General features: G+C 40.7%; 1 protein-coding gene and 1 pseudogene across 1 annotated transcript; one reads left to right on the plus strand and one right to left on the minus strand.

Moving 5' to 3' along the window:
• Nucleotide 1: 1 nt before the first annotated feature.
• On the plus strand, nt 2-17,350 carry MFAP3 (microfibril associated protein 3). Its single transcript, XM_068536264.1, has 3 exons — nt 2-55; nt 9,769-10,232; nt 13,114-17,350. The coding sequence occupies exons 2-3, from the start codon at nt 9,938-9,940 to the stop codon at nt 13,905-13,907; spliced, it is 1,089 nt and encodes a 362-aa protein (XP_068392365.1). The 5' UTR covers nt 2-55; nt 9,769-9,937; the 3' UTR covers nt 13,908-17,350.
• On the minus strand, nt 6,700-7,451 carry LOC137758546 (large ribosomal subunit protein uL30 pseudogene; annotated as a pseudogene).
• Nucleotides 17,351-19,468: the final 2,118 nt, after the last annotated feature.

Raw genomic sequence — 19,468 nt, forward strand, 5'->3', positions numbered from 1 at the left:
GAGAACTTCCGGGCCAAGCAGCCGCTCCAGCCGGAAGAAGCTCGGCGAGGGTCTGGTGAGTGAGGGCTAGTTCGCGGTCGTTGTCGAGGGCTGGGGTGGGGCGGGGGTGGGTTACTAGCGGTGCCGAGGCGTGGATTTGAGCCGGTGGGTTGGGGTACGAGGTGAAGGACGGTGGGGTATCCGCTGCCCTTTTGCAAGCCTGGCCTGGGCTGCAGGAGTTCGGTCATCGTATATTTACGGAGCTCCACATACCTGCCAGGCACTCCTCTGGGCGTTTGGGACACACTGGTTTACGAGCGACTGTGGCTTTGCTCACAAGTAGTTGACAGCCTAGCGGAGGAGACCGACTATAAACAACAAACAAACACGATTATCTAAGACTGTAGTGAGTGCTTTAAAGAAAATTAAGCAGAATAAAGTGACGGAACGAAGCGAGGGAGTAAACCTTTTGAAGATCTGGTGAAGAGTATTAGAAGCAGAAGGAATAGCAAGTGCAAACGCCTTATTGTGGGAACAAACCGAGCCAGGTCAAGGAAGAAGAAAAAGGCTACTGTGCGTGGAGCAAAAAGAGGAAGATGAGAGCAGAGACTTAAACTGGCCAACCCTTGTAGGGGCTATGACCCAGGACAAGGATTTTGACTTCTATTTGGAAAGCAATGGAAAAGCACTGAAGGTTTCTGTGCCCAAGAGTGACATGCTGTGATTTATGACTTTAGGTTACTCCTGACCCTTCATCAGAAAGATGCACCTCTTCAGTTGCCCTTGGACAGTGGAATGCATGAAACCCAAACTGACAGCCAGAAAAGCATTAGAGACACCCTCCCTGTAGAGATGTGAAAAACTAAGTCCCAGAGAGGTGACGGCACCTGGCCTTTTAAGAACCCACGTCTTCCAACTCCATTTAATGCTTTCAGAATGACCATTTTAATGTCTCTACATAATAATTGTCACTTCCTAAAACTCTTCAGATGGTTCCTTTTGCTTTGATGGTGCTTCTGTAAATTTAGGGGCATCAGTATCACCTGGGAGCATGTTAAAAATGCCTATTCCCAAAAAAAACTAGAACACTTTAAGTATAAAATAGGTGTTTTCCTCTGATTTTCTGTTGTAATGGAAATGCATAGAATTGGGGGTTTAAGAATAGAACCTTGGTAAGCCACTTAACTGTCTTATCCTTAAAATACTGCTGATAATAATTATAATAAAAAGTGTTCAAACTTTTTGGTCTTAGGATCCCTTGACACTTTTAAAACTTATTGAGAACGTCAAAGAGTTTTTGTTTGTGTGCTTATATCTATCAATATGCCATTCTTCCCTCTCACCCCTTCCCTCGCCCAGAGTTCCCTCATACCCACCCTCACCCAGCACTCCCTGACACCCTCCCTCACCCAGAGTTCCTCAATATGCCATTTTATATATCAAAACAGCTTTTCAAAAAGCTGTTAATTTATTTAAAATGATATGTTCATTACATGTTAACATAAATAGCATTTGTATGAAGAATATTTTCCAAAAAAAAATTATTGAAAAGAATGGCATTGTTTTACATTGTTACAAGCTTTTTTTTAAATATCTGGCTTAATAGAAGACAACTAGATTCTCATATCTCTTCTGCATTCACTCTCTTGTGATAGCATTCATTATGTAGCCTCTGGAAAACTGCACCATATTGTGTGAGAATGAGAGTGAAAAGAGCAAATAATTTTCTAGTATTAATACGAAAATCATTTTGAAAAAGTCTCAGGGACCCCCAGAGGCCCCTGCACCACACTTTGAGAATCGCTGAATTACAGTAAGGTTATGAAAATCAAAAGATACATGGGCTTGATTTGTAAGTCATTAAAACTACATGCACAGCAAAGATGCAGATGCCCAAGAAATCTGCATCTTTATTTTTTTTTATACATTTTATTTATTTATTTTTGGCTGTGTTGGGTCTTCGTCGCTGCGCGCGGGCTTTCTCTAGTTGCAGTGAGCGGGGCTACTCTTCGTTGCGGTGCGCGGACTTATTGCGGTGGCTTCTCTTGTTGCGGAGCACGGACTCTAGGTGCGTGGGCGCCTAGTAGTTGTGGCTCGCGGTAGCTGTGGCTCGCAGGCTCTAGAGCGCAGGCTCAGTAGTTGTGGTGCACGGGCTTAGTTGCTCCGAGGCACGTGAGATCCTCCCGGACCAGGGATCGAACCGGTGTCCCCTGCATTAGCAGGCGGATTCTTAACCACTGCACCACCAGGGAAGTTCCGCATCAGGCACTCTAACGCCAGAGTCCATGCTGCTGACCACATCGCCATGATGACACTGTAACTTTGATCTTGCAAAACTGGAAGAATTGTATTGTGTGGCTATCATTCAAACTATGTATATACTGGACAGGTAGACCTGAAGGTGAGAGTGAGGAGTTCTTTTTTAGTTACACTGAGTTTGAGATACTGGGAGGGTGGGGGGCAGGGGGAGGTTCAGACTATAGAGAAAAAAAATGGGCAAGGAGATCATAAGCCTAAGCTTGTCATATCAATGTCTTTGTGTAGCTTCATAAGCAAATGCTTATGGCAAAAATGATCAAAGTCAAGGGCATAACAAATAACAATGGTTTGAAGCACAGCTTCAGCAAATACAGAAGGTGTTCCTCAGTGTGCCAGAAAATACGCTGACGTTTGAGCCAAGTGCCCAAAGGCCAGTGATGAGGTGTGTGATGGCTCTAAGTTACTGTTGGGAGCATAAGGGCTATTCAGAAGCTTTTTGGAAAATGGCCCTCAAAATGATGATTTCTGCTTGCGTATTACTAACCTTTTTATGTTATCTATAGCAGTGGTCGAGTATAAGCACAGCAGCTTTACATTTGTTCTCTGAAAGGATAGAGGAGTGCTAACAGTCTGCTCTTCATTTCCTTTTTCTCCCCTCTGCCAATTCAGAATGCCACTCTGACCATTTGTGTGCCTCATGTAGGGAGCTTCTCCATTTTTCAAGTGTAACAGTGCAGGCTGAGGAGAGTGGATGAGCTGTAAATACAGCCTTGAACGCAGTTAACTACGGAGAATGAACCGTTAACATCCCAGTATACTTGGAGCAAAAACCAGTACCATCTGGGCATCAGTGTTTTTCCTTCCTTTGAGTTATCCCAGAACTATTTCTGCAAACAGCTGTTTCCTCAGCCAACTTAATATTGAGCCACAAGAATGGAAGTCAGCCACATTACTTCCTTATTTACTTCTGTTGAGAATTGGAAGAGAATGGAAATATTTCTTCTCTCAGAATTTGGCAGGAACAGCAGCAAGGCAATCTGTTAGGGATGATAGCTTAGGCACTTTTCTTTTCTTTCTTTTTCTTTTTTAATGATATAGCCAATATCCAGAATGATTCTGGAGGGTAAAATCATATACATTTCTGATTATTCATGATCCTAGAAAAGCTAACATTTTACTGTACCTAGAAGATGAAAAAGGAGTTAGATGAAACTTAAATATCACACTTTTCAGTTATCCTATTCATGCTGAAGAAAGGTAATAAAACATTCTACCAAGTAACCTCATCCACAAGCATAGCGTAGCCCTTTTTAACTGTTTACAGGAAGGTGGCACTTTGGTTTTCCTTTTTGAACTCTTTCTTCTTGCCCTCCAAATGTCAGCTGCTCCATTGAGAATAGCAGGCATGATATTATGCAAAGCCCCAAACTTTTAAGTGAGTTGCATTTCTAAAATTCATGAAGTCCTCCTTTCTCTTTTGTGTTCACAGCACAATTACACTTCTCTTCAGTACTTCTCTTATATATAGTTAGCTGTTTCTGCCCCTGCCTTCCAGGTTTTGCTGAACTCAATCTTTTTTCTCCCACCTGACCGTTTCTCCATTTCCTTCATTGTTTGCACAGTCAGTCTTCATTTTTGTGGTTTTAATTTTGAATAAAAGTAGATAAAGATGTTTATTTCTTTTTTTTAACATCTTTATTGGAGTATAATTGCTTTACAATAGTGTGTTAGTTTCTGCTGTATAACAAAATGACTCAACTATACATATACATATATCCCCATATCTCCAAGATGTTTATTTCTTAAAAAAAAAAAAAAAAAAAAAAAGTCATATTGAAGCCAGGAAGTAGACTTCTGTCAGGAGCCGGAGCAGCACGTGTGAGTCCCTCTTTCTCTTCCCCTCTGCAGCTCTTCCCACCACCAGCAGCCCCCATCTCCTGTCTCCTCTCTCTTTCCCTTCTCCACCCCTGTTGTCCTTTCTCTAACCTGATTGCCTCAGCTCCCTATAAGGCTTCTCTTCCTCAGATGGCCCTAACCCACGGTGTCTCAATCCAAATTCCAATAACAAGATTCTTCTTAGCCAGTGGGTTGACTTCGTCCTGGGCCCAAGAAGGCAGGGCTCCAAAAAGGGAAACACGGGCTAGGTAGATCACAACAAAAACTCTCTACCACAAGCTCAGGACACATTAAAAACAATGTAATATAATGGTTGGGCTCCAAGGTCAGTTTACAATTCCTGTTTGTTCCATATCATTGTAAAATATTTATTTGCAATGAGAAAAAGAGGAGTGTGAAATTTAAAGACTGAAATTACCTAGTGGTGGTTCCCCTCCCCGCTCCATGTTTTTTAAATGGTTGCATGGTATTCCAAGTAAAAGTGTTTTATTTATCTTAAATAATGGCTTTGCTGTAAGGTGTAGATTTTAGAACCTGAAAGGACCATCAACAATAATAATATCTAGAGCTTATTCAGTGATTACTATTACCAGACTCTGTGTTTTTTATATACTGTCTCATTCAGACATTGCAATAGTCCTGTGAAAATAGATGCTATTATTTTCCCTGTTTTAAAGTTGAGGGGACTGAGGCACAGAGAGATTAAATCATTAACAGAAATCGTAAGGCTGGTTAGAGTCAGAGCCAGGATTCAAGCCCAGGAAACCTGGTTCCAGAGTCTGTACTCTGAACTTCTCCGCTACCCTGCCTTTATCAGAGGCCTGCAAGTATGATGTTCCAGGGTAAACAATCCAGAATGTAATCTGAGTAATAGTTCTCTCGTATTGGAAGTGTTCAGACAGTCTGGAGCAGGGCTGTTGTAGAGGAAATGAGGAAGTATATTAGTGCTTGCTAGTCCATGGACCCTCTGCCTCAGAATCACCCGGGGAGCTGATTAAAAACCATGAATTCCAAGGTCCAAACCCACAGGTTCTTATTCACAAGGTCAGTAGGTCTGGGGTGGAACCCAGTAATCTATATTTTTAACAAGTTCTCTAGGTGATTGTGATATTCAGCCTGGTTTGGAAACTCTGGACTTGGTAATCTTTTATTCCCACCATTATCTCCTAGGACAAGATGATAAATGAAGACTTTGAGGGTTAGTGGTTGGTTCAAGGAATGCATTTAGGCATTATGCCTTTAGGATCTTTCGAGATTACAACATTGGCTCTTTTTGTCTCAGAGAATATAACAAGTGCTAGTAAATGCATGTGGGCCTGAATAATTATGATCCCTGTCGTATAACATTCTTCAATTTACAAAGATCCATAACATACTTGATTATATTCAAACTATTCTCTATCAGTGAGTATTTATTGAACATGTGCTAGTTACGAAACATAGCATTAAAAAAATACAGTCCCTGTGCTTAAAGGGCTCATAGGTGAGATGGTGTAGACTGCCTGGCAGTACAGAGCAGCATATACCAGAGCCAGGTGAGTAGTGTAATGGTGAGGGCTACAGGGGTCAGGGAATAGCCATCCTGCATCCAGGTATACTCTGGATCCACGTGGGAGGAAGAGCCAGGCCTTGAGAGGAGGCTCAGGGAAGCTGCATGAAGAAGGGATTCCATACAGCAGTAACTGCCAGGACACTGTTGCCCCACAGCCCTGTCACGTGGAGACTGTTCATTCCCCTGAAGCTCCTGCATCTCAGAGCAGGGAGAGTGAGTCCATTTCTTCTATTTCCAGTGTCTTCTACCTTAGCTGCCTTGATCCTGGGGGGACATCAGCACCCCCATACGTGATCTGCCCCACTTTTTGAGCCTCTCAGTTCTTTAACTGCTTCACCTTGGACAGTTATCTCTTTCACGCACTTCAACCTGCCACTCCAGTTCCCAAAGTCTACCTCCAGTTTTGCTGTTGGTCGAAACTGCTCCCCTCCAGAATCAGGAATCAGACCCATTACTCTCTGGCCACAACTTGTAGCTCTTTTTACTGAACACCTTCTAACCAGTGACCCCTCTGCTTTTCCCCTGCCCCCTGTCCCTTTACCTAGATGGCTCTCTTGCATTCTCGATTCCCATTTATCCTATTGCACACCTTACTTTCTCAGGGAGGCTTTCTGCGACATGGTTAGCTCTCCATGTTGGGTGCTCCTGTAGCATCCTGTACTTTCCCTTGGGTAGCATTTAGTGTATTTTGTATGTACTTAGTGTCTATGTCCTCTACCCGACTGAGCTCCATGAAGGCAGACATAGTGTCTGTGGTAGAGTAGGTTGGCACAAAGTAGGTGCTCAGTAGACGCTGTTGAATAGATGAAAATGTATACCTCTGGTCTAAAATAGTAGGTTCTAAACTCTGTAGTAGGAAGCGGTGGGGAGGAAAGGAATGGCAGAATAAGAAATGAGGTGGTATTAGAATAAAGTGGAGTTCTGGGAGGTTTGTTTTGTTTTGTTTTTTTCAGTTTGAAAGCAGTCACTGTTTATTAACTGACCAGATTACAAAAATAATCATGGTAGATACCTTAGTTCATCCTTCAAATAAGCCTGTTGATCTGGTCTTCCCTGTTGCCAGCATCTCCATCTTCTACAAAATGGGTGGTCTTTTTCTTCATTTCACCTCGTGGAGAAGACAATTTGAAGAGCCACAGGAAGTTGTTTGCTTCTTTGAAACGTTTTCCAACAGTATAGATCTCATGAATCAGACCCTCCATGCAGATAATACCATATTCGCCAAGAGATCGAGCAATCAACACGTTATCCGTCAGGGCAATTCGCTTCTTGTTGATTTTGCCATAAACACGCTTGTAGATCAGTTCATTTACTGACTTCAGGTTTGGGTACCCCCATGCAATGTACGGTTCCACAATTCTCAGCATGTTAATTGAAGCCTTGTCGTGCTTTTAATGGCAAAGGTGCCATTGAAAATCTGACGGAGGCGAAGAACCTGCAGCACCTTTCGAACCTTTGGGCTCACACCATTGATACCTCTGATCCTGATGACAAATGCCAATTTGGGTTCCACGGGTACGTGGAAGTTGCCAGCTTTTCTTGCCATCCCAGCCATTCGAATTTCAGTTCTGTACATCTGCCAGTATTCCCTGTGATAGTGCTTAGCGTTTTCATAGATAAGCTTCCTCCTTGCCTTTCGAAGCATCTTTTGGGCAAATTTCTTCCTCAGGCACTTGATCTTAAGCTCTGCGAAATTCTTTCACTTTTTCTTAAGGGTTTCTGGCACAGCAGGAACCTTCTTTTTCTTCTCTTCTGCACTCTCCATGGTTCCAGCCAGGAAAGAGCTGTTTTGTTTTGTTTTCTCCACAGAGAGCAGGCCTCCAGCTCAGAGCCTTCAACAGATGGCAGTATCTCTAGAAGTTAATAATATGACTTTGTTGGCATTGTGCTTATATGTATAGTTACTTTTATCTACAGATGTGATACAGACTTTCCTTTTAACAAAATGTATGAAAGAAAAATGAGTTTTTTAAAGAAAAGCATAAATAATAATTTGGTTCATGGATATAGCAAAAAAAAAATCATAACAGTAGAAGAGATGAATGAAATTTGGGAAATGCCAACTTGGATGAAGCCACAGATACTCCTTATGGAAGTCCTGCGGAAAACTTGGAGCACTTTTTCAGCACACTCATTTCCTGTCACTGTTGAGAGCCACGAGTCTAGAATAAAGGACAAAAATCACATCTGCCAATTGTAGTGAAAAAGTTGGGAGCTTACATATATCAAGCCCTAGCACAGTGCCTGGCTTACTTCAGTCATTTAATAAATGTTATTTCCATTGTTTCCACCCTCTACTCCCTCCTAATAGAGACCAGGATTCTCCTGCTAACATATAGTATACTCTTAAAGAGCAAGTCACAGTGAAGAGCTTAGATCAGATCACTTCTATAATCCCCTCCTATGCCGAAGTGCTTTGTTTCCTTTAGTGTCATTTTAGTGGGGTTTTGGAAAGAAATGGAAACAAGCACATGTGTTCATCTGTTATGTATAGCAAACTCTGAAGTTCTTTGTTTTACTCTAAATAGTCCATCCTTAAATTTGAAAGAGAAAATTATTGTCATCATCCAACCATCCTTTCAAGGTCTAATGAAGATTAAATGATATTTACAACTTAATGTAATTTAGACTTTGAGTAGTTTAACGGCAACAATGATCAATTGCTTTTTATGTTGTATGATCAAGCAGCTTTCACGTGAGTGAAACAGGGGAGTAAATGTCATTTCCAAAACTAATTATTTTGGGCCCTTATAAGAAATAAAGCTAGGTGTTTCATCCCATATTTTATAGAAATAGAATTTGAAATATTTCTTTAAGAGTCACTGATTTTAGGGGCTTCCCTGGTGGCACAGTGGTTAAGAATCCGCCTGCCAATGCAGGGGACACGGGTTCGAGCCCTGGTCCGGGAAGATCCCACATGCTGCAGAGCAACTAAGCCCGTGCGCCACAACTACTGAGCCTGCGCTCTGGAGCCCACGAGACACAACTACTGAGCCCACGTGACACAGCTACTGAAGCCCGTGCACCACAATGAAGAGTAGCCCCCGCTCGCTGCAACTAGAGAAAGCCCGCGTGCAGCAACGAAGACCCAACGCAGCCAAAAATAAATAAATAAAATAAATTTGTAAAAGAAGAGTCTGATTTTAAAAGAGGAATCAAATTACCAGGAAGTTCATCATAATCACATAGATTCTTAGACTGGGATATCATTTTGCTTTTATTTATGATATTTTACTCTTCTTTTAAATGGGTCTGAGAATCTTCCCTGTAGTTTACATCTGTATTTCTACCAACCAGACATTTAAGGTGTCAGTTCCTCCCTTAGCTAATTTTATAGACTTTGAGCTAGAAATCTGGTGTTTTACAAACTTAAATATACTGAATTTTGTTTCTTGATATTGAAGAAATTATTAAAGGAAAATTCTTTTGTCTAACATTCTTGACCAAGAGGGAGGTTCTATAGCCTCAGAAGTCAGTAACTATTTATGTACATGTAGTAGTGCAGTTTTCTTTCTAATGTTAAAACAAAAAAACTACTTCAAGGAGCCCTGTATTATTTATATCTTATATGTCTGTGTACTTGAATTACTCAAATTTTGAGCTCCATAGTTATGATTATAATGTACCAGTTGATTTAAATTATTGATATAACAGCAGATGGTAATGGGGCAGGTTGGAATAAAAGATCATTAAGCTAAATATTTTAACCTTCATTGGCTCCCTGTTGCATGGAGTTTGTCAGAGTGAAATAGAATCACAGCAGTTCAGAACTAGAAGAGCCCTTAGAGATTGTCTCATCCAGTCCCTCATTTGACACATGAGAGAACAAGCCCAGCTATTTGCCAAGGACCTACAGCTAGTTAGTAGCAAAGCTAGTACCAGAATCTAGGTCTTTCGTTTCCCAATTCAGTGCTCTTTCTACCGATTCTGTTGGGATTTTTAGATGGCGTTCTCTCTATTTCACTCCCTAATGTTGATGCCAATTATTCTAATCAGTATCACATCTATTTATTTTTAGGACATAGAGTTTCACCCCATTATGAGTCTTTCTTTGTTAAACTTTATATCTGGCTTTCTTTTAGGTTGGTCTCCACTCATCTCTTTTAATCCAGAAGACTTCAAAATATACCTGGATCTACCATTTTTTTTGAAAGCTCCAATACCAAGCAATCAATGACCCACCGTGCTTTTGTTATAATATAGAAGCTTTTCAATTCTTCAACTCTAATCAAGATTTTCTCCCATTTTCCCATGAAGCCACATTGTTGTCTGTTCACTTTAGTGGTGAGTGTTACTGTGCCAGCTGCTTTTGCTTTGGAAGATGTAGGCTTCAACCAAATGACCCCACTGGGAGCAAATCATAGTTCTTTCAATGCATCATTTCTCCCAAGTTTTGAACTCTCAGCAGATTCCCACTCAGGTGATGATGTCATCATAGCCAGAGAGGGAACTAGTGTTTCAATCGAGTGTCTTCTCACAGTCGACCACTATGAAGGCGTCTATTGGTACAACTCAAAAGGACAGCAGCTGGATAACAGAGACAGAGGTAACTATGCCAGAGTATAATTAATCAAGGTTACTCATTTCCTATTACTTCTTTCTTCTTGGTTTTAAGGCATATTCAACAAGAAATCTCTAAGATAAGGTACTACAGTAAATAGTTAAAACTTTGGAAGGCCTGGAGTATTATACCTATCAGAAAAAGCAAAATAATGGTAATTACTTAACCAGAAGAAAATAAATAGAGAATAGTTATAAATTTAAAAGATGTTCACATAATGATGGTGAGCTATTTTCTCTCCTCTTGGTGAGCTGGTTTCCTTCTTCATTCAAGGTAGACTCCATCAGGGTTGCTGCATACAGCTGTGCAGGCTACACACTGCACAACTCCAGGGGCACCATTCACCTAGACTGTAATGTGAGTAGTACAGTGTGCTGGCCCTGTGTGAATACAGCAAGAAGGATTTGGGTTAGACTTAGAGTCATAAGTAAAAATTTTTTGCTCAGAAATGAGTTACTAAAAATGTTGGAGGAAATCCAGGATGTTTTTTAAAAATAGTTATAAAGATCTGTGCATAAAACTTTGTCCCTCAGAATCAGAAGGGCACCAAGGAGGAACTCTATAAGCCCTTTCTATTCTATACCTTAATTTACTTGAAAACAGGAGAGTTTCCCTTGTATTTTTTTTGTCTGTCAGTCTTAAAAGATCACACAAACATCATAATAATGTGACCAAGGTCTACTTTTTGACAGGTTTTTATTTGATTTTGCTGTTTATGAACCCATAAACACATCTTAATCAGAACACTATTTCCTTTAATTAGTGTTCTGTTAGAAAGATTTTTTTTTGAAGACTACTTGTGTTAAAACACCTTAGGAAGAAATCTCCATGAAATATCAATGGCATAAAGATTATATTCTGGGATCCTCACAAGCTACACTTTTTGGAAAAGGCCCGTTTATATTTTTTGCTGGAAAGATAGTCTAATCTCTTGGAATATAAGAATATTTGGCTATTCATATTAGAGTGGAAAACAGAAAAGGAGACAGATGGTGCTTCCTTCTAAAGTATACGCTAAACATTTTAACCTTCTACAAACTGAGTAACTGGCCACCAAGGGATTGAAGAGTTTGGATGTTAGAAAGAACAGAGCTTCTTAAGAATATAGACCTATTAAATCAGAATCTCTAGAGTGGTGCCCAGAACATGTATTTTGAACGTGATTTGGGGTTCCCTGTTTGGATCCACTGAACTAGACTCTTATCTCCTTTGGCTCTAGGGTCCTAACAAACCCATCTAAGATGTGAATTAATCAATGTGATTATTACAGACTGACTGTATAGACAAAGCTTAGGTTAGGATGAGACCAGCCAAGTGGAATGGCAGTTTTATTTTCCTATTTTGCCCTTACTTTGAAAACCACTAACATCTATCATTGATGCTTTCAGCAGCAGCTCTGGACAATTATATTAAATTTTATGAATCTCAAGTGAGAAGTTTAAAGAGCATCTTAGTCTAGTATAAGGTTCATAAATCTTGAGCTATTATCAGCAAGTGAGCTAGAGAGTTTAGATTGTGGTTATAGTGGTTGATGAATGGAGTCTATGTAGTTCATCATACCGTGGATTCACAGGGTATCCTTTTCATAGCTCCAAGTTTATAGAACAGAAGCATATAAAATAATGACTATATTCATAACTACATGTTTTCCTCTTTTTACTTTAGTAAAAATATAACTATAGAATTTAGATAAATTTTGATGATGTTAGGAATGGGCACAATCCACAGTACTTACTAATTGATGTGCCACCCAAATAATCCCGAACCATAGAATCTCAGGGATGAAAGAGATCTGGAAGATTAGACATTGAAATGGTGCTTAACAAGCAGTCACCCAGCCTCCTCTGGGACACCACCTCTAGGCATTGGGACTCATACCTACACCGCACATTAGCCCATCTATCCCATCTTTGAATGGCTTTCATAGTTAAAGCACAGAGTACACTGAGAACTTACTACAAAGGTGAGAATTGTGCAGGCAGAGCCAAGTTGTTTTTTTTTTCCAGGTTATTAAAGGATGTTGAATCAGTCAGTGTGCTTTGTTTTTCATACTCATGTGCTTTTGTATACGCGTTCCCTGAATGAAGATACCTTCATGTATGGAAGAGAGGCAGCATGTTTTAGGTTTAAAACAAGCCTAGACATCTTAAGGGCAACTTTTTTCTCTCTCCCAAGCTGGTCATTTAGCCTCGCTTGTGAAACATATCTTTTGGCTTGTGCTTCTTTACTCTTGCCAGAAAAACAAGATATTATCATCAACCAACCTTTTCTAACAAGACAAATTAACATGTGCAAGGCATGCCAGATTAGCCAGTTAGTAATTGAACAAATGCATTAAATTGGTAGGGTTTTTTAAAAATAGTTTTTGTCTTACATAAATAAGTTCATTATTGAAAGTAAGCAGTTTAAAAGGAAGTAAAAATTACTCATAACCCGTTATATAAGTAACCATTGTTTTATATTTCCGAGGCACATCCTTCTAGTTTATGAGAAAGTCTCGGTAGAGACTGTGATACAGACACACACACACACATACATATTTCTTTTTAAGTTTAGTCATTTAGCATTATGTCGACACACCTGTCTCCCTGAAAGGCTTCTTACATCTAGCAGTGAAAAGGTAGTTATGATAATCATTCGTGTCAGGAGGATCTTGATTCCCTTTTTTAAGTTCCAGGCTGTTTAAATTCTGACTCTGAACATAAAAAGTCTGCTCTTTCTTACATCTTTTAAGGAAATAGCAGAACCTAATAGAAGAGTTGATTTAAAGTACTCTCATGAAGAGGTGGAATATTGATAAGGCAGTTGGCATATTTAGTAATAGTATTCTTTATGCTGTAATTTTTTATTTCTGTTGGGTTATCAGGTGGAAAATGGTTGGTTTCTGATAACTTCCTGAATATCACCAACGTAGCCTTTGCTGACCGTGGGCTCTATACATGTTTTATCACCTCTCCGATCCGTGCCTCCTACTCGGTCACCTTGCGTGTTATCTTCACCTCGGGAGACATGAGTGTCTACTACATGGTTGTTTGCCTGATTGCCTTTACAATCACTCTCATCTTGAATGTCACACGGCTGTGCATGATGAGCAGCCATCTTCGTAAAACTGAGAAGGCCATCAATGAATTCTTCCGAACTGAAGGGGCAGAGAAACTTCAGAAGGCCTTTGAGATCGCAAAACGCATCCCCATCATCACCTCAGCCAAGACTCTGGAGCTCGCCAAAGTCACACAGTTTAAAACCATGGAGTTTGCTCGTTATATTGAAGAACTGGCAAGAAGCGTCCCTCTGCCACCCCTTATTCTAAACTGTCGGGCCTTTGTAGAGGAGATGTTTGAGGCTGTGCGAGTGGATGACCCTGATGACGTGGGAGAAAGAATTAAAGAGAGACCTGCCTTGAATGCTCAAGATGGCATCTTTGTCATTAACCCAGAGATGGGCCGGAGTAATTCACCAGGAGGAGATTCGGATGATGGTTCCCTGAGTGAACAAGGCCAGGAGATAGCAGTTCAGGTTTCTGTCCACCTTCAGTCAGAGACCAAAAGTATTGACACAGATTCTCAAGACAGCAGTCATTTCAGCCAGCCTGATGATACAGGATCTGCTGACTTGAACTCTAACTACAAAGATGGGGTATATGAAAGCTGCCAGCTGTGAGCTACCCCAGTACCCACAAAAACGGCTCTCAGAAAAGGAACCTGTTTCATGCAGGAAATCACATTTTTACCAAAAGATAAGTAGGACTTTCCCCTTGCTAATATTAAGCACATCAGAACATGAATTATTACCAAAATCTTTCTAAAAATTCAGTGTTTTCCCTATCTGATCTTTCTCAGTCATTTACCATGAGCTTGATTAAATGACACATGTTGAGATTTAAAGGGGCCCGAGACATCAGCGTAATGGGGAAAGTACCACACCCAGAATCACATGGCTTCTCTTCTGGTCATGGTTCTTCCATTGTTAGGTCTGACACTTATCTTTAGGCCTCAGTTTTCCCACTAACAAGATGAGGGATTTGCACTGTATGATTCCTAAAGTCATTTCTGGCCCTCTGACTTCTTACCTACCACCTTTAAACCAAAAGAATCTTCATCCCATTTCTGAATAAACCCTTCCCTAGACTTTGAGTCCCTTTTTATGGAAAGGACCAAGCTGAAACTTCTTTCTGTGATTTGGATTCCCACACCAATGCTAGGCATAGAGGTGTGGGTGTTTTTCAGATGTCTTGCTGGTGGAGCATACAGTTGTATTTGCTAGGTTGAATGTCTCCAGTGTAGCCCATGTCTGTATTATACAGATATCAGGGAGCTAACTGCTCATTAGTAAGCTACTTTCCATGAGTAAATTGGAACTTGTGGGGGTGTATCATGTCTTTTTAACTTACTGAGGCATCATTTAGCTCGTTGAGCAGGCAGTGATTTCCCAACTGCTCTCCAAAAGTGAACAGTTCGTTCCTAAAGAATAATGTCTTCATTGTTTTTAGAATAAGAAACAATGTCAAATCATCTGTGTCTGGTAAATTAATGGATTTTGACGTTTCTGTTCATAGAATTTCTCAGGCTTTCCCTTTTTAAAAGTACTGGACTCTATGATATGAGATGGTTCTGTGTTTGGGATCCCATTCCAGGAGAAAACGCACAGCTGAATTCCTCTTTAGACCTCTATCAACACTCTTGCCTTCTGTGGTCTTAAATACGGTGCTAAAGGTTGCATGCCTCCTTATCTTGTTCGTCTTGTTTATATTTTATTGTTGAGGTTTTTATTTTTGTGTACTTCAGGTGTAGAATTTTGAGCTAGGGCTGCTTTTGTGGCCTTTCCGAGAAGCACTAACCTGAAATAAGATTAGATAATGGTGTGTGGTGTGTGTTACTATATTAAATATATAGATACTAATACAGATGGATATATATACACACACATACAGGTGATCTAGACATAAAGAGGGAGAAAAATTATGAGGGATGCCACCTGATTCAACTGTGTATAATAAACACTTAGGACAGTATTTCTTGCCTGGCTGAGATCTGATATAATGGAATTGTACATACTCTTCAGAATAATTTCTTCAGCTACAGTAAGCTTGGCATCATATAATTTTAAGAACTTGGCAGTGGAACTCCATGTGCTTCACGTTTCTTCATTTGGCTTCTGATTACTGAAGCATTACTTGAACAGAGGTTCCTGAGGGAAATGTTCGGGGGAGGTTTTTATCAGGATTTTAATTCAAGGTTTCAAATGGAGGAAGGCAGGAAATTCGAAGTGTGACCAGATAGAACTCCTTTCTCCTTTGTGAAGGCTTATCAGAAGTAATACATCTGCTCTGGATAGCATGAATGAATCGATGTGCAGTTTTATCAGATGGTATTACAGATAATGATAATGCTGCCTTTTCTGTCTCTCAGGCTGTTTCCATGGAAACCTCCAGAGCCAAACAAAAGCTACCCGTCATTTAGCCAAAGCTTGTCTTGGCTCATAGACCTGTATTTCTTTAAAGAACACTGTTTTCATACATTTGGGTATGAGAGCAAGGGCTCTTGAACATGCCCTAGATTATAGAACACTTTTTCCCTTCCCAGAATGTTTCTCTTGAAAATGTAAAAAATTTTAAAATCCCTTGTCTGAGGTCTGTTCCCTGAATGCCCCTCAGATCTTTAGATAGCACCTTGCAACCTGTCCCAATATAGCAGGTTTGGGGTCATTTTTAGAATGTAGCTTGTCACATTAAAGAGAATGGATTTACCCCACATGTTCTCATAACAGACATGGGCGTTTGGGACCTTAATGTAGACATATTTAATGATCAAAGTCCTGAGAAACAGGGCGTTGGAAAAATGCAAGAAATATTGGGAAAAAAATAAGTTTGCACAATACTATATAACAATTAAGTATAGGCTACTCCAGTGTATCCTAGATAAATCACTTTAGAAATGTAATGGTGACTTAATTTGGTGGCCAAAGTAACTGGATTACTTTGAGTATTCCAGGTTAAGGTGCCACTGATAAGGAATTAAAGTAGGTCAAAATTTAAGTGGAGCTGATATTACTTTCTAAATCTAGTTGTTCAGAGGAAGAAAACCACGCTCACTAACATTTTCTGTAGCTAATCAAATACTCTTCGTATATAATTAATACTCATGTTATCTTTTTGTAAAATCCTTAACCTTTTGAACTTAGACTCCGGTCTAACAGTCTTTTGACAATAGTGGTAGTGTAATTATCCTTCTGTCTTGCTAGATTTTATGGTTAGTGAAAATGCCTTTACCCAACAAACTATATTTGAAATAGTTGTCATCTTATTTACAAATTTTGTCTTGTATTGTGATTTAATGAACCTTACTGTCCTTATGAAATGAAATGGTGGCTTTGTGAAATAAATTTACCAAAAATAGACATGTGAACATTTTTAGAGATTCCTTACCAGCTGAAATCAGACAGACAGGCATCTTTTGAGCTGATAACGCAACTAGTTTATAGGCAGTTTGATAAGCCTGTCCTCAAAGTCACATCTGTTCTGATAGTTTAGTTCTTGAGTCTGGCCCAGTGAGCGTTTATATTTCCTACCAACTACCTTGATATAAATATCTTGGGAGTCGCTGACCTGGAATGGTTGTGAGAAGGCTCCCGGCTCCTTCACCTCACTTACCACGTATTTTAAAGTCGAAATACCCAGCTTCCCTTTTGTCCTCCAGCCACAGTGAACCCCTTGGCACAGTCCTCTCCACGCCCTGCACGTAGTTACACCCTAAATCAGACTTTGTATTCTGTGTCACAGAGCAGCATGGGAGCATGAATGCTCGTTTTCCAGGGCCCGGCCAGTCATGGGTGCTAGCCTTGCCTCCGCACACCAGCTACGGTAGCACAAGTATATCAGATTTCCTGAATCACCATTAAGAGAACACAGTCTTTTGTCACCTAGGCCAGCAATGTTAAAAGTGCTAAGCCTTATGCATAAACTCCTAGGTTCTCAACACATTTCATAAAAGTAAATGAGTTGTTTAATATGGTTCAGATGATGTTTAAATGGTTACCATGTTAATGAATACTTACATTATAATTTTGTCCTTTTTTTAAAAAAAGTTGTACTTGAATGTAATGTATTAAATATTCAATGGAGTATATTTCATTTGTCTAAAGTCTTCTATAGAGATACATTCATTTTTATGTGTCATGGAATTTGATGTTAATGATTTTAAACAGGAGTAAATTTGAAGTCTATTTGGTTTCTACTATGGCTACCCATTTGAATTTTACAAATATTTACTAAGCATCTATATGTTTTTGGTGCTATAAGCCATACTGAGATGGGTGTCCTGCCCACAATTTACCATGAGAATGTAGTTACCAGACCATCCTCACTAGGCCTAAATACAGCAGTTTCCCACTTCTGAGGTAAAGTATTCCTAGGAAAGGGAGAGCTTGAGCAAAGCCTAGAGATAGGAAGATTTAGCACATGTTTTAGGGAATCTGTGATTAGTTTGTAAAGTTTGTGATGAGGTGTGGCATTGGGAGGAATAGCAGTGGTAGAAGCAAATGTCTGCAGTCCCATGGGTGTGAAAGCAGGCATGGAAAAGCACAGGCTCTCAGGAGACAGGCAAAGAGAACAAGTAGAGGTGCAACTCATTACTTAATTGCCACAGGCTCCTTAGAATGAACACCAACCCCTGTCTCCCTGTGGCAGAAGATCACTGGACTTGGAATCCTGACTCCACCAACTAGCCATGTAACATTGGAACTCAGCCTCTCTGGACTTAAGTAAAGTGGAGTTGATAACACCTACCTCACAAAATGTGAGGATTAAATATAGTGACATGTAAGGAAACACTGTGCAAGCTGTAACGTGCAGTATAGCGTGAGGGGCTGGTAGCCACGTAGCCATGGTGTTAGCTTTGTTAGCAGCCATGTCCAGCTGAAGACTGGTTGCATTTGGACTCAACTAAAACTTCCTCCAGATCTCTCCCAGTTACAACTGCATTTGGCTGCATGCCCTGGAAACCCGATTGTGGTGGTCTACCCAAATAAGAGGTTTATTTTTCTCGAATAACAAGAAGTCCAGAGAAAGTCAGTCTGAGGCTGATGCAGGGGCCCAAGTTTGGCATCAGGGGCTCCATTCAAGTCTTTTTCATCAAAGGACTTCTAGATTCCTTTCCACCCTTAGCATGTGGACTTCATCTGCATAGTTGCAAGATGTCTTAGATTCGGTTCCCCCAGGAGTCCCTGAGACAAGAATTCATGTGCAAGCAGTTTATTTGGAAGGTGAACCCAGGTGGGTAGGAGAGTAGGGAACTGAGATGGAAAAGAAAGCCAATACAGGGTGCATTAAGGAGTGGGTTATTGCTGTGGGCAGCTGGGGTTCAGTCCCTCTGGGGACCTCAGGGCACTCTATCTGCCCTCAGTGTCTGTAGCTCATGCCTCAAAGTTGTCCCACCCGAAGGCCAAGGAGCACAGATGTTTATGCACCAACTTCCATCTGTCATGGAGGGCTGCTTCCAGGTTCACTAACTCTCTGGCACTTCTGACTGCCACATACATACACACAGGCTAAGCGTGATCCTGTAGCCAGCAGAAGCCCTGTGCTAGAGTCACAGGAGCTTTCCGTAGGAAGCCTGTGATGAATATAGCAATGGTGAGTGTCAAGGGATTATGGGCAGAGCACTGACGGCACCTGCTACACAGGACAGCTGCTTCCCCTTCAACATCATGTCTACATTCCAGGCAGGGAGACAGGTAGACGGTCAAAGGGCAAAAGACATAGCAGCTGAGTCTGTACCTTTTTATCAAGAAGGCGATAGCTTTCCAGAAGCCTCACCTGACTTCCACTATACAGCTGCCAGAACTAGGTTACATGACTACATGCAGTAGCTGTAAGAAAGCTTGGGAAGATGAAATTGTATATTTTTTCACTGGACACATTGCACCAAAGTGTTTTATTATTAAGAAAGTGAAGAATGGAAGTTGTAGGCAACTGGTAATGTGCAACAAAGTCAACTTCACTTGAATTACAGGAGCAAAATGTGGTTGTGTGGTGGATATAGTTGCAAACCATGTTCCTTGAAGATACTCACACGTGTGGATGAAGAATGTTGTGTACCATATCAGTAAACAAAGGATGGGCTTCCCTGGTGGCGCAGTGGTTGAGAATCTGCCTGCTAATGCAGGGGACAGGGGTTCCAGCCCTGGTCTGGGAAGATCCCACATGCCGCGGAGCAACTGGGCCC

Source organism: Eschrichtius robustus, chromosome 2 (genome assembly GCF_028021215.1).
Source record: "Eschrichtius robustus isolate mEscRob2 chromosome 2, mEscRob2.pri, whole genome shotgun sequence".
NCBI classification, from domain to species: Eukaryota; Metazoa; Chordata; class Mammalia; order Artiodactyla; family Eschrichtiidae; genus Eschrichtius; species Eschrichtius robustus.

What these genes read in the sequence shown, in the direction of transcription:
- MFAP3 (XM_068536264.1), top strand. Translation starts at nt 9,938, where the DNA reads ATGAAGCCACATTGTTGTCTGTTCACTTTAGTGGTGAGTGTTACTGTG. An exon ending in GCTGGATAACAGAGACAGAG is followed by an intron (nt 10,233 to 13,113) that starts GTAACTATGCCA and finishes TTGGGTTATCAG; the next exon opens with GTGGAAAATGGTTGGTTTCT.